The following is a 15,924-nucleotide window of genomic DNA, read 5'->3' as shown; positions in this document are numbered from 1 at the left end:
ATCCCTTCATCTCATTGTGGGGCCAGAGATGAGAGGCGTTCTATGAGCAAAATCTTTTTTGCTCCATTGGATTATATATCTTATAGTTTTTTTCTTCTTCCATAAATCCTTTTAAACTCAAGGTTCCCCACTCTCTTGCAACACCTGACCTTACAAGTGTCGGAGCTTACAATCATAGCAATAGAGATTTAAGAGATTGTGTTATCTAAATCAGAATGCTTTGCTTACAACAAGTGAAAGAATTTATTGTGCTTATAATGAGCAGAAGTTTTCAAACCTATACAACTGTTGATGTATATTTATCGCAGTTGTTTTGATCAAACTTAACCTTTCAAGGTGGCATTGATCCTCAAACACAAAGTAGAACCGAGAGTAAATTTTGTTCAGGAAAAAGAAGGCTATATGAATTGGCCGCTAGTTGTTAAAGTGTTCAAATAACTCCCTGATCATCTGTCTTTCATCCTTTGTAAGGTCAGCATCTTTGCTTCTCAAATGGGTCGTTAAATTCATTGCCTCGGTGCTCATGTCCCTATTGATAATCTGCAGTCCAAATAGAGAACACGCGATGATAGACCAATTCAAGAATCCAGAGATCATGGAAGAATTCAGAGTGGAATATCTTACTTCGACATAGTTGTTTACTTGACCGTCACTGTTTGGAAATGTCAACAACTCATGTTCGTTGCACATCCATTCACCATCAACTATATACTTGTACTCGTAACGTCCCTCCTATGACAAAAATCCAAATCAGCATGTGTTTGTTTAGAAGCTGGTCCTAATTAGATAACCACAACATAATATTGTCAATTTGGTTCAACCAAGAAACCGATCCAATACATCAAACACACGAAAAAAAAGACATTTCATTATCAATTTCCAACTCTGTTAGATCGTAACATAATTGACCATACTTCGTATCACAAATATCATCGAGTCATGTTTTTAGGTTTAGGCATGCACATCCAAAGCAAATTCCACTGAAACATTGGCAATGCTTCAAGAAGTATTTCTTGATGTTGAACAATGAGTCAATAAAGATAACCATAGAAGTTTAGATTCGATCATGACTGGGTTTATGATGTAATAAAAAGGCATCAATGAAATTCTAGTTCAAACATTTTGTGAATAAGACTAGTAAACTAGCGGAGTAATCACCTACTGATAACTATAGAATTGGTACGTCATGAAGAATCCTGTCTAATAGATTGAGTAGAATAGGGAAATGTGCAATTGTGAAACCAACATGGAGGCACAACACATTCTATTACAAAAGACCCCATTAAGGAAATTTCAATAAAGTTGAATTAGCTAAAAAAAGAATACTCACAGGTAATTCCTTCTCAAGAATCCATGCTCCCTGATCTTTGTTAAACTTCAGAGGAATTTTCTGAAAAAGCAGAAATGATTCGATGGCGAAAGAAATCCTTTCATGATAAAAAAATATATATACGAGTGCATATACTTTTGAATTTCAGCATGAATGCCTTGCAATCAGGATAAATAAAATCTAGATTGTTACAACAAGATTGACTTTTGGAGCAAAAGGTGATATTGCTCACCCCAAGCATCCAGTATCGTCGGTCTCACGACAATATACAGGCAGGTAAATCACAGGAGGCATTTGCCCTAGCACAACAACCCTTTGAATGAGGGATGTCAGACACCCAACGAGGCATTTTGCACTGAAATGGTAATTATGTAACCTTACACCATGAAAACATGGATATTTGAAAGACATCTACAACATGTTTTTGCCGGTCCCAACTATTTGGGATCAGTTATGCAGAAATTCTTAACCTTCATTGAATTCTATAAAGTGTTTGATGATTAGTAATATTCAAGCTTCTTAGATCACCTTTTTAATTATATTAAACTGTAGTTTTCTCTAATCTCTTACCCTTGCACATTCAAACCTACTTTAATTGTAAGATTTATTCAACATCTTTGGACAAATCACCCAAGTGAGCCGAGCCGGAGCGGAAGACCCGGACCGAGGCGAGTGGAACCGGAGCGAAAGACCCGAATGAAAAAAGTTAACTATGTTGACTTTCCTAATCCGAGCACCCAGACCAGGTTGAGGCGCCCGGACTTGGTTGGGGCTCTTGGAACCAGTCCGAGGCGCCCGGACTATCCGGGCTCTCGAAATCCAAACTTTACCCAAATCGATGTGGCGTTTAACCATTACGTCGGGGATAGAATTCTATCCCATTTCAGGCGTCTGGAACCCTTCCAGGCGCCCCCAACCAAGTCTATAAATATAGCCCTAGTCCAAGAGGTTAAGAACAACACTTGTGATTCATTCTAGTTTTGTTTTGTTTTGTAATTGAATACTTCAACACTTGTGATTCATTCTAGTTTTGTTTTGTTTTGTAATTGAATACTTCAACTGCTGTATGAGACTTCTCTGCCTGAAGGAGATTGTTTACTGAGCTCCAACTTCCTTGGATTAACAACCTCTCAGGTTATAATCAAGTAACCCTTTCGTGCATCTTTTCTTTCAGTCATTTATTTTATTTATGTAAGTGTAAAATTAATTAAGTCGTAAATTCGAGAAAAGTTCCTTTTATTTGTCAGGGCTATTCACCTTCTTCTAGTCGGCCGCCAACGGTCGTACACTAATGTCTCATCAAGAAGGACAGAGCATCTACGAACCACCACCATATGAGAGGTACGAGAGGCATGAATTCAATCTGTAGAGGATGCAGATGGAAAATTTCATCCTTATGAACGACTTCGATGGCGGCATGGCACTGAGGTAATCAACCCAAAACACAGAAGCCAACAGAAAGGTAATAAAATTAATTTCAGACTTATTACCTAACAAAGTTACATGTAGGATAGGAAATGTCAAGGATGCCTACGGGTTTTGGACCTGCCTGACCAAGCTTCATAAGGAGCCGTTGAAGCTAGAGGAGCAAATCAAAAGTGAATTCAGACTCGAGTCCAATCCAATGGAGAAGCCTACTATTTTGTTTCGCTTTTATCATATTTGAAGCTCCACATAGTTAACTCTAACAACAACAACCAAGCATTTTCCCACTAGGTGGGGCCGACTGTATGAATCCTTTTATGCCATTGAGCTCTATCTCCTATTATATCATCATCTATATTTAAATAAATTTTATCTTATTTTATTGTTGCTAATTAAGTCTTTTTTGGTCTTCCTCTTCCTCGTTTGATATGCATGTTTATCATAGTTTCACATCGCCTAACTGGAGTATTTATTGGTCGTCTAAGTAAATGTTCGTACCATCTTAAACGTGTCTCTCGGAGTTTTTCCTCAATAGATACAACTCCGACTTTCTCTCTAATGCTCTCATTTCTTATTTTGTCCATCTTCGTATGCCCACACATTCACCTTAACATCCTCATCTCTACAACTCTCATCTTCTGCTCATGTGCTCGAGTCATAGCCCAACATTCAGCTCCATATAACATAGCAGGTCAAACTGCGGTTTTATAGAACTTACCTTTAAGTTTAAGAGGTACTTTACGGTCACATAAAACACTCGACGATTTCACCCATCCTGCTTGTATTCTATGTAACACATCTCTCTCAATCCCTCCATTATTTTGTAAAAATGATCCTAAATATTTAAATCTCTCGGTTCCGGGCAACTCGTCCTCTCCTATCTTAACAATTGTTTCATTACTTCTAATATTGCTAAACTTAAATTCCATATATTCTGTCTTTAACTTACTAAGCTTAAAACCTTTCCCTTCTAATGTTTCCCTTCAAGATTCTAGCTTAGCATTTACTCCTTCACGTGTCTCATCTACCAAAATAATATCATCTGCAAACAACATGCACACTCCTTCCCTAAACTCTAAAATAGTAAGATTTTTTTATTGGTTATTTCAGTAACCACACATGTCCAAAGATATTTTTAAGGCTATAGTCACAAAAACAGAATAAATTGTGACTTTTTATACTAGTATGAAGTTGGAAAGAAGAATCTGATACTATTTCTGCAAACAATAGAAACAAAAAATATGCAAATTGAGAGTGGTTAACTCCAGTATCTTAACCACAAAACCAATAATAGAAACCTGATCCACCTCACAGGCACGGTCAAAGCATTGATGGACTCTTTGCCATGTTAGAATACATGGAATATTTAACTAGGAAATAATTAATATTTGTATGCAGAATTGTGATTACAAAATATTTTGGTATTTGAGCATATATATATTACCAAAATAGAAAGAGCTCAAGGATTGATTATAAAAAGGACAGCCCCATGCACGAAGCTCCCGCCAATACGAGGTCCCAAGGAAGATCTATTATTATGCAGTATTACCATGTTTTGCATGAGGCTCTTTCCGAGACTTGAACCCGTGCCCTCTAAGTTACACGACAGTAATTTTACTATTACGCCAAGGCTCCTTCTATAGCAACTATTATTTAATTGAAAAGAGAATAATTGCATTCATCACATATAAAGGACACTAACATGCTACCTGATAGTTAAACTAGCAACTTAGGACAAACTATGTATCAATTTCATGTTTTGACACTCCTAAAGTTGGAGCACAGAAATTATCATGTTCTAACAGGGGCAGAAATTGACAGCTTGGGTTAGCATGTAGGAATTGATTGAAACAAGAGAAACTAGAGTTTTTGCATTTACTCTTAAAAGAGATAAAAGAGGAGAAAATATTGAAGGAACTAACATATAAAATTACTTCAAGCGAGGAAATGTTGGAAAGGAAAATAAGTTATATCATCTATTCCCAAAGGAGAGGAAGTGCTAGAAATGAGAAAGTAATGTTTTAAAGTAGCAACCAATGGAGCAACTTGATTAAAGTGTTGTAGTAAAAAAAAAATAAGGTTAGGATTCCAGAAGTTAATCTGAAATGAAACATCGAGAGAGTAATTTCTTAATTTAACAATCCTGCTGAGGTGAGCAAGGAAAAAATTGAGGATGAAATTAAGTATCTAGTAGTTTTTCAACTTTGAAGAATAAGGGACCATGCTATCTTTCTTTTTAAAGAGAAAGCTGATGCTCTTTTTTTTTTCTTTGAAAAAAAAAAGTTCCAAATTCTTTAAGAAAACTGAGTTCCTTTTTATACAACTGCTAGGTTTCCTTATGTGGGTTAAATATGTAAGCACTTCCTAGGTACACCTTGACTTACTGAGATGACACTATCAGAGATGAGCATGCAGGAGGGTAGCTAGTTGGAGATCGTGAAGAGGGTAACGTGATGTTGGCAATGGCTATAGCTTCAGCAAGAATTTTGTCCGGTGAAAGCATCGAAGGGTTCTGCAGAGACATTAAGATTGCAATTTTCTCCAGTATCACATAGATACTGGGGAAAATGGTAAAAAAAGACTATTAATGGCTAAAATTCAAGATAATAATAATGGCTAAATTTCAAGACTATTAATTAGCTTTATGTATTGCTACTCTAAGAAACCTTAAGGATAAGTTGTGCAACAACATTATTTTAACCAAGAGAGACCAGAAGAATGTAAAATGGTAAAAAAATACCTTTCAAACTGTTAAGTTGTGCAAACTTTAATTAAGTGGTGTGATCAATTGATCATATATGTTTTCTTATTGCAAATTTAAATCAAAAGAAGTCACAATCATAGTTGTAAATAATTTTATCAAAAAGCATAGCAAATAGCATACCTGTCCCCATCCAATGTCAAGTCCAGAAATCTCTACCGAGGAACATCCACCATCTTTCCACATTAGGGTCACAGGGCTCTTAGATAGTCCTGTAAGCTACAAACATAGTGCAACAAAGATTAGTAGTCCAGCAAGAAATTATGGTATGAAATCTAATAGTGCATCATATTGATAAGTGCTATTATGTGCAAACTGCAAACAAATTGCAATGGTTACATGTGGTAGTAGCTTTGCATTGATTTCAGCATAGGCATGATGTAGAACTGCAAAAGGATGCAGCAACACTGGGAAGTGGCAATAAGTTTCCTCTTCCTTCAACAGAAACTCACACCCAAAAATAAGGAAATTAATGAACCTTGGGTGGCGGATGACATTCTTTTTCAACCCATGTTAGCAGCCTAATTGTGATTCATTTCAAGGAAGATAGAAGATGATCTTCAAATAAGAGGAAAAAAGAGAAAGAATTGAGAGCTGAAACATACTCCTATCCTCCTATCTATTTTCCACTCCACGTTATAGAATGCATAAATGTTCATGCTACTCCCATTTCTCTACACTTTCACTAAATAATCCCACTAAACCAGACAAACTAGTAACACAATCTAGACATAGAACTCCATAAAACTGACCACGATTGCTATTCAACTACTGTAGATAGGGACCACGACATTACTAACAACACATTCTGCATATGGCTAACCGCTACTCTCTTCCATCATTTCGACCTCATCTTTTTTACTCATGTTGCACTAAACCTCAAGTGCGAAGAAAGGAAACCGCTCAATCAATTTTTTGGGGGTTTTCCAAAGATTTTGTCAACTGAAGGCAATCCCTTGTTGAATTTCTTGCTGTCGATGGGTGGAAATGATGGCTTGTCGACTTGTAGGAATCGGCAATCCTAACGGACGCATGCTTTGCTTAAGGCTTTATTTGCCTCCACCAATGGTGTGCAATCAGGGTTTAGCTAATTTCCTTCATGGTCCAATGAACCATTCTTTTAAAACTTACCTTACCGAGGAAGAGTTTGCAATCCCTTTGACTCAGAGACAATGTCGCTAGTATTTGTCAGGTGCACAAATGCAGTGGTTGAAATTTCATCTGTAGGAATGTGTAGGAATGAAGAAGGATGCTTAGAGGGCGAGAGAAGGCTTGTTTGTATTGTGAATTCCTAATTGAATTCAAATGATTATATTCAGCCCATTCTTTGGCCTTATATAGACTATTCAACACCATTTGTTTGGGTTGTTGCTTATCTATACACATCTAAGTTTACCTAGGCTATTGAATCACTTGGATGATCTAGAATGCACCACATCAAGGCACTTGTTCACGCAAATTGGTTGGTTCAATTGGTCGCACCAATAATTGGTCACACCACTTGAGTTGAATTTCGACTCATTGCACATATAACAAATCTACATGGAAGATGAAACTTGTGATGATAATGATCCACACATGCAAAGTGCAATATGAAATAACAAAGAGCCACATTACACAGCATTGCTCTAACAAATCAATGGGGATCAATAGAGGGGGAGAATATCGATCATGTTTTTTCATCTTTTTCGTCATGTGTTCGTTCTTTCTATCAAGTCTAAACTTGTTGGAGCAATCTGTGTGACCCTAGATTTTGATATTTGGGCAAAGATTTAAGTTATGATTATTGTTGTATTTGATATGCATTATGAGTATGCAGGATACAAGTACAACAAAAGCAAAGGCCGAGTGTGATCTTGGCAAAGGCAAAGTCTAAGTGGGATCTTGGCAAAGGTGAAAGTCTAAGTGGAGTCTTGACAGTGTAAGTCCAAGTATGTAGTCTTGGTTACGTAAGTCTAAGTGTGACTTGGCAAGGTTGAAGTCCCGGAGGTGAGGAGCCTCTTGGCAATGAAAGACTCGATAACAAGTACAAAGCTGAAAGAAGCTCCTGAAAGCAAGGCGTGCAGGATGGGGAGGCATATAAGGGATGCGAGGTTGCTAAAGGAGGCTAGAAGACAAGGTCGGGGTTCTGCGAGCAAGGACGAGTGCATGAAATATTGTACTCAGGGTAAAATCCTAGGTTTAGGATTTTACTAGTCGACTGGCAACTGGACCAGTCTGGGCCAGGGCACAAAATATTTCTATGCCCGATGGTTGTGAATAGTCAACTGATAGTCACTGTAGCAGTTGGCTGGTGTTTTCATCAATTGATTGGTTTCGAGCCGTTGGCATGTAACGGTCGAATTCCATAGAGGGTAGTCGACTGGTATACTTATCAGTGGAAGGCGGCGGGGTTTTCCAACCCGTGGCCTATATAACCAAGGCTTTGGAGCTTGGTTTGGGTTGATGAAATAGACTTTGTTAAAGTCTATTAGAGTGCTCAAGCTCTTCTTGTGATCTAAGGGTTTTTGGATCAAGCTAGTGGTGAGGTTTCTCCATTGAGGAGGTTTGAGCTAGTCAGAGTTTTCCGGGGAGTCATCCACCGACAGATCAGGATCGTCCACCTTACGGACAAACTGTGGAGTAGGAGTAAGTTATCTCCGAACCACATTACATAAACATGTTAGGTTTGTCTGTTTTCTTCTTGTTCATTGTCTTGTAGATTAGCTTTCTTCTTGTTAGTGTTGTTTGTATTTCGTTGTGCACTAACAAGTTGTAGAAAGCGATCGAAGCGGGTGATCGGCTATTCACCCCCCTCTAGCCGAGCATCAAGGTCCCAACAAATGATCCATACATGCAAAGTGCAATATGAAATAACAAAGAGCCACATTACACAACATTGCTCTAACAAATCAACTTGTAAGTAACTTTGCATACACATCAAATTTGAAATGACAACTTCTTTTAAGCATTTTTCCTAAAAACCAAAGAGAAAATCAAAACTAAAGAGATTTGGATCATTAGTCCAATGGTCAGATCAATTTGTCAAACCACATGTTGACCCAAACTTTGACTACTATTAGAGTGATTGATCTATGTTAATTTGTTACACTACAAATTTATAGATTTTATTCATAGCATGCATTTACATAATAACTTGATTTAAAGTGTCAAGATTGGACTCCCAACAATAACAACACTCAACAATATGAATCAAACAATAAAGCATGGCAAACTAGTAGCATAAGATATTAAACGATGAGATACACAATAAGATATCTATAGGGTTTCATTCCATCAAAAATATATAGGGATTTGATATCCTGCCTGACCGCCCGTTCGCGACTGAGTGCACGGGGCACCAGGAAGTGATCTAGGTGCCCCAAGTGCGCTCACTTTGGGGACCCAGATCACTTATGGGCGTCGCGGATGGGTGGTCGGGGAAGGTATCAAAATCCTACACACACATACATAGGGAGAGAGAGAGAGAGAGAGAGAGAGAAACGATAACCTGCACACCCCGTCTGTGTGTGACGCGTGGGCGACTGAGTGGGCTTCTGACGCCTCGAGTCAATTTCAAGCACTCAGGCGCCCAAAAGTGATCCGGGAGCTCGAAAGCCCACTCAGTCACCGCGATCGTGTAGACGGGTGTGCAGGCTAACAAATCTATACACACTTAAATTAATATTATCAAAAGGTCGAATATACCTTTCAAGCCATTATTTACATTTATGGGGTATATTTGAAATTTTGACCTTATGACAAAATTAGGACAATTATTTAAAAACCATTCTTTCTTTTAATTTCTTTCTTTAAAAAAATAAGAATTGACATTGAACCTTCTTTATTTAATTTTTTTTTGGTTATCCGATTTGTAGGCAAAACCAACAAAAGAGCAATTCAATTTTAGTTATTTCTATTTTGACCGTAGAATCATTGTAGTTTTCGTGACTATGCTTTTGAGTGCGGCTATGGACTCATTACCATTATATCATGACAATATTTGTAGTTATTTGAGCTTGTTCTTGGTGTTATCATGACAAAATTATGTTAATATATAATTATACAGAGAAATAATCATTTAAATTTAAAATTATAAATAATTAATACTCCCAATTAATTAATAATACCTTGATTGGAAATGAGAATCACGGATTCACATGAATTGCAAATCACGATTTTGTTCCTCATGAAGCAAAGACAAAAGCTTCATGAAAACCTTTATCTTCCTCTTTGTGACTCCTTGAGAACCACTAAAGCATGAGAAGATGAGGCACTCTTCCTCCTCAATAACATCCAAGATAGATGCCAACCCTAGTACGATCTAATCTCTCACCTTTGCATGATGCCTTCCTCCTCAAGAACACCCAAAGCTTAAAGAAGACAAGGCAGAAAGGGTGTCATTGTCTTCCTCCTTAAGAATACTTGAGAACAAGCGCCAATTTCAGTGTATCCACCTTTAAATAACACCGCAATTCAGAAACTGAGTGAATTGCATTTCACTCTAATTGAGCTGATTTTCTACATCTCAATTGATTAGCAATTATTAATATTGAACTTAGTATTAATTTGACCTTAATTAATTAAGACTTTCATAGTCTTAATGGATCGATATGAGCTGATCCTGATCCAACCCGACCAATCCCAATGCATATTGGTCGATTCCACCAACTATTGTAAAGAGTGAGATACATATTCTTTCTACCTAGGAAACTCACATAGTATATCTGTTAAGGATATGAATAACTGAAGTATTGTTAAAATACCAACATCAAGAATAAAAAAGCTAAAGCACAATCTATGGTCCCATTCAATTTACTAAGTATTAACTAGTGCTAAATCTGCATGTTAAAGAAAAGGAATTTGTAAAATAAAACAAAAATAATCAATTATAATTACATACATCTGATGAGAAAATATTTGAGCACACAATTTATATAGGAAACAAGAGGCATGTTAAATGAAGGATATTTTTTTCTACAAATAAAGAGATTCCACTGACCATATCGACTGTTGCATTTTTTATTGCATCCAACTTCGGGAAGCATGCTCGCCTACTCTGAAAAAAATATTATGAGAAAGATGACAAAGTGACACAATGCTGCAATCTGAATTTTCATTTACATAAATTAGCAACAAGTTTAAACAAAAGTCAAATATTCTCAAAAATGATTGCCAAAATTGCAACAAAGTGCCTAAGGTTTGTTATGTTTCTAAATGATGTGAAGCTGGTTTCTTGTCAAGGTATCACTTAAGTTTACATCCACATTAAAGCACCAAGTGACTTTGTTTCTTAAATTTTAAGCAGAACAAAAAAAAAGATAGTTATATACATCAAGGCACCTGCTTAAGTTTGAGAAAGTAATGCTGAATATTATTATAATACCTGCAGTAGTTGATGGCCTTCATTCAGCTTATAGCCTTCAATCCAAAACATATATGCCAACTACAGTTTAACAAACATGAGAGAAGTTACATTAAATTTCCCCATAATGCAAAACTATTTTAATAACAACTGTAATCAATAAGCTTAGTTTTTAAGAGTTAGAGCTTTCAATTAGTGTGTGACTGTCCAAGTAGGAAGCTAGGGCAGTGTGACTGCCTGAATGGCAAAGAGAGCACAACTGATCCACATGGCCCAAACAGTCATCAAACCACATTTGTCCCAATTATTTGGGATTGGCTATTAGTGAGTATATGAAGACTGATGCATCCCAATTATTTGGAATTGACAATTAATATCTAGGAGTGTTAGGCGTACCTTCAATAGGGAATAAAATGATTGGAACTTCGTTGAGAGGGTATGGACATCTTGAACGATTAGTAATGCATTTTATAGCTATAAGAGCATTTTATGGCTAGAAGAGTTGAATCGATTAGATTTGAAGGTGTAAAGGATAGAGGGAGGGGAAAAACGCATTTGTTGATGTAACAAGCTAGCATATCCTTATAAAAAGCATATCTTTATATTGAGTATATGAAAATGGATGCGTCCCAATTATGTGGAATTAGCTATTAATATCAAAGAGTGTAAGGTGTAGCTTCAATAGGGAATAAAATGATTGGAACTTCATTGAGAGGGTATGGACATCTTGAATGACTAGTAATGCATTTTATAGCTATAAGAGAATTTTATGGCTAGAAGAGTTGAATCGATTAGATTTGAAGGTGTAAAGGATAGAGGGAGGGGAAAAACGCATTTGTTGATGTAACAAGCTAGCATATCCTTATAAAAAGCATATCTTTATATTGAGTATATGAAAATGGATGCGCCCCAATTATGTGGAATTAGCTATTAATATCAAAGAGTGTAAGGTGTAGCTTCAATAGGGAATAAAATGATTGGAACTTCATTGAGAGGGTATGGACATCTTGAATGACTAGTAATGCATTTTATAGCTATAAGAGAATTTTATGGCTAGAAGAGTTGAATCGATTAGATTTGAAGGTGTAAAAGGATAGAGAGAGGGGAAAAACATTTGTCGATGTAATAAGCTAGCATATCCTTATCAAAAAACATTTTGTTGATTTGAAATGTTAGTGATATAGCTTCTTATATAACTCACCAGTACATGAACTAGCATATCCTTATAAAAAGCAAAGATCAGTATGAATGATAAGAATGAGAAATCCACAGAGTTGTTTACTACCGCAACACCAGGTGCTCTTCCAAGCCCAGCTGTACAATGAACGTAAGTTACTCCACGGTTGCGCTTAATAGCCTTGTATAATTTGCTAACAACTGCAGGAAGTCTCATCCTTAGATCAAATGCATCAAAATCCCTATGACACCACCAATAATAGAATATAAGAGAATAATTCCTACAAATTCCGAACTACGAAATACTTCTTAATTATTACTTTTCAGTACCGATTAGAATCTAGGAATGAGAAGTAGAAATCTATTGTGCAACAATAGATGTATCAAAATAATTGTGATCTTAATGCAGGTGATAAACAACAGATCTGCATTACCTATGTGTCACTGTAAGCCATCTATATTAAAATCATATTAATTTAATCTATGACTCCATCAATAACAATATCCAAACTCACCTAATTTCAGCCCGAATATGCTCAATATCACCACATGCAATGGCATATTCACGGATGGCACCAATATCCACCCCAAAATATCTGCATATATGAATGAAGGAAACAAGCCGTATAGGCAAATCTTTCCGATAGCATTAAAGAATAGTATGAACAGCCTTCATACAATTTTCTCAAGCACTATTAATGAGTCAAAGAAATGAACAATAGAACCGTAATGATATATCAAGTAGATGAAGAGATGAAGGGAAAAAAAATGAAGAATAGAACTTAAAGATGTGTACCATCAAACAAGACAATTTGAGAATTAGAATTCAGCATGGAAACAGCTAGTGTTATCAAGGCCCTTAATAATATACTTGACATCAGTGAAAAGGTAAAATGAACATACATCCTAAGATTAAGTGGAGAGTAGGTTAAAGATTTAAAGTAACATACATATGAGGAGTTGCAATCACTCATAGCAATATCATTATCCCAAAGGGACTGTTGTGAAATTATGATTTCCATTAAAGTGGGAAAATGATATTTAATTGCATCATATGATCTACACATTGGGAAGCACCCATTTTTCAAGAATTTCCATTCTTAGACTTCAAATTGTACTCCCTTACAAATAAAACTAGTCCATCAAGATCATGTATTAGGTTAATTTTGAATAAAGATTGTCATGACCAATATGTAACAATTAGGATACTCAAGATCTGGGTCTTGCTGCAAGCAGAATATAGTCCTCACTCCAATTTTACGAAGTTTGTCAACATCTAGTGGAGTCTGAATTGCAACAATCTTAGATCAAAGATAGAAAATAAATAACATTCGTTTAGTCAAGAAGCAAAACAGAAGAAAACCTGTAGACAGGAACCAACTATCAGGCCTGGATATATGAAATTATAGTTCATTCCCAGCTCATGCCTATATGTCAGCACTGAACACATTTGCACAAGTGCAACCTTTTAAATGGTAAACTAGCACCTAAAGAGTATCAAAATATACAAGTCTCCAACATAACAGAATTGACAAAATTACCAGCACCCATTGCTTTTGTCATATCATTGCTATATGTCTCAGACTTCTGATCCTTCACTTCAGCATCAACATTATCCGTATTTGAAGAAGATTTTAGAGAAACCTGGAAAGGATGGAATTGATGAATGCCTATGTTGCATGGATACGAGTACGGGTATCGTATTGGACACAACACAAATACGGCGATATGGAAAATTTTGAAAATATAAGACACGCTACGGCTAGGATACATCAATTATTAAAAAATATAAAAATATTATATATAGTATTAAAAATTAAAAATCCTAGAATAGAAAATCATATTACATCAATCATAATATCCATTACAAATAAAAAGCAAACATAACAAAATATAAAACACCAAATCCATCTTAAACAAGTAAAAAAATTAAACATCCATATCGGTCTCATCACTAACACTGCTTTCATCAGTAATTAATTTATTTATTAATTAGTCCTCAGAAATTTATTATTTTTCAATTTAACTCTTGCAACCTTTAACTTTCTGCAATTGAGCCCAAACGTATCTGGAAACATGTCCCCATCCGTGTCCTAGCCTTATCCGACTGGTCAAACTTTAAAAAAGTCAATGACATGGTTTTTGCCATATCCGACATGCGTATTTGCATGTCGTGTCTGCCTGTGTCCTGTTCGACACTTCAAAAAAAAAATTTGGAATGTCCATGCTACACAGATGAATGCAATGATCAAAATTCGAAAAATCACAATGATTGTATATCATTGATGGGAATTAGTTGAACAAAGTTGCATCCATTCGACACTTAGCCTGTTTACTCCGGAGTGTGAAGGAAAGGGCTGATTACACAAAAACAAAGACAGTATCCCTCATTTACCTCACTCAAAAATGGTTGGCACTCAAAAATAATCTATGGACGGATTCTAAATTTGTCTCCTATTTTTTGGTCCACCCGATATCTGGCAGAAAGAAATTTCCATCCTCCTCTTAGCAAGTACTTGACAAACTCAAGTGACCAACAACCATCATCATCAACAGGGAACTCACGGCAGCAAGTCGCTAACCACGAGTCCTAGTAGCAAGCCGCAATTGCAAGCTCATGGCCATGAGTTGTAGCCACTAGCTGTAGCCGCTGCAAGACCGTCTGTCATTGTTCTTCCTTTCCTTCCCTTCCTTCCGCCTGCATTTCACCTTTTCCCTTTTGACCAGAATGTTTTTTTGTTTTCTTATACTAGAAGGATAACTCTCACCACTATTTTTATTTACAGTACAAATGAAATTATTAATGTAACTTTCACTGTAATTGTTAGTGTTACTCAAAAAAATTATAACTAGAGAACAATCACGAGCATACAGCCGACCAACATTAGATTTGTCAAAAACCAATACAAGTTGTATGAATATTATTCTCAGACTACCACTCCTAAACCCTAAATCTCAACTATTCAATCCCTCGACCACCAACCAAAACCCAACCAACAAAAAGTCTCCGACAACTGAAACACACTCAACCTGAACAAATCATCACAGAAAAAATATGCCTACGCAAAACGGAAGCTAATTACATCAAAATAGAGAGGCGAAACGAAGGGTTCCACTCACATTAACAGCGATGTTTCCTCGAAGATGATGAGCTCGCATCGCCCCCTAAACAAAGAAATGGAGAGGAAGGAACTGAGATTCGAAGAAATCGTGACCAACAAAGAAAAAAACAAATAAATCCACAGAAGAAATAACCAGATTTGAGATCTGCGGTGTTCTCGATCGGCCTCCCAAGGCGGGCAAAGGCGGAGCAGACCATCGGAGAATGTCCATGGCTGCGTGGTGCGATTGACGAAAAAGGAAGATGCCTTTTAAAGCGAACCTCTCGATCTCTTTATATAGAGGATGAGGCTTGGTTTGTTGGATCATAACCGACCGGTCGGTCTAAGTGGGTCCAAGGTCGGTTTGATTGAGTTCGGGGTCGAACCCAAATGAATTCCATTTTGGAATTTTCTAATAATTGTTGCGTGCATATGAATTCCATTTGAAATTATTGAATTCAAATTGAATTCGAACTCAATATTTTATTCTATTATTCACCGGCCTAAACTCGAACTGTATAAAATTTTGATGCTCAATAGGCTTCAATTAAGATTCAAATTTCTCGAACCGAACTCAAGTTCGAACGGCTTAAATCAAACTTAAGTCTAAATTTTATTTTGAATCGAACTGAAATTAAAAATTTTATATTTTTAACTTCGAATTAAATTTAAATATTATATATATTTTTAAGCTTAGATATCAATATTTTAGGTTTGGAACTAGCCAGAGTAGCATAACTGGATGTGAGTGAAGAGTAAGGGGGCGTTTGGTTCTTTCCTAGGAATA

The 15,924-nt window shown here is 36.4% G+C and overlaps 1 protein-coding gene across 1 annotated transcript; it reads right to left on the bottom strand.

Annotated features, from left to right (window-relative positions):
- Window positions 1–219: 219 nt before the first annotated feature.
- On the bottom strand, window positions 220–15,401 carry LOC122023853 (phosphoglucan phosphatase DSP4, amyloplastic-like). Its single transcript, XM_042582240.1, has 13 exons — window positions 15,292–15,401; window positions 15,157–15,201; window positions 13,578–13,680; window positions 13,400–13,476; window positions 13,246–13,322; window positions 12,552–12,632; window positions 12,146–12,278; window positions 10,882–10,941; window positions 10,498–10,554; window positions 5,640–5,735; window positions 1,331–1,390; window positions 625–732; window positions 220–540 (listed from the first exon to the last, which is right to left on the bottom strand). Exons 1-13 carry the CDS (start codon window positions 15,367–15,369, stop codon window positions 415–417), a joined length of 1,101 nt encoding a protein of 366 aa, XP_042438174.1. The 5' UTR covers window positions 15,370–15,401; the 3' UTR covers window positions 220–414.
- Window positions 15,402–15,924: the final 523 nt, after the last annotated feature.

The sequence above is a fragment of the Zingiber officinale genome, chromosome 9B (genome assembly GCF_018446385.1).
Source record: "Zingiber officinale cultivar Zhangliang chromosome 9B, Zo_v1.1, whole genome shotgun sequence".
Classification (NCBI taxonomy): Eukaryota; Viridiplantae; Streptophyta; class Magnoliopsida; order Zingiberales; family Zingiberaceae; genus Zingiber; species Zingiber officinale.
This window is presented reverse-complemented; position numbering and strand designations above follow the sequence as displayed.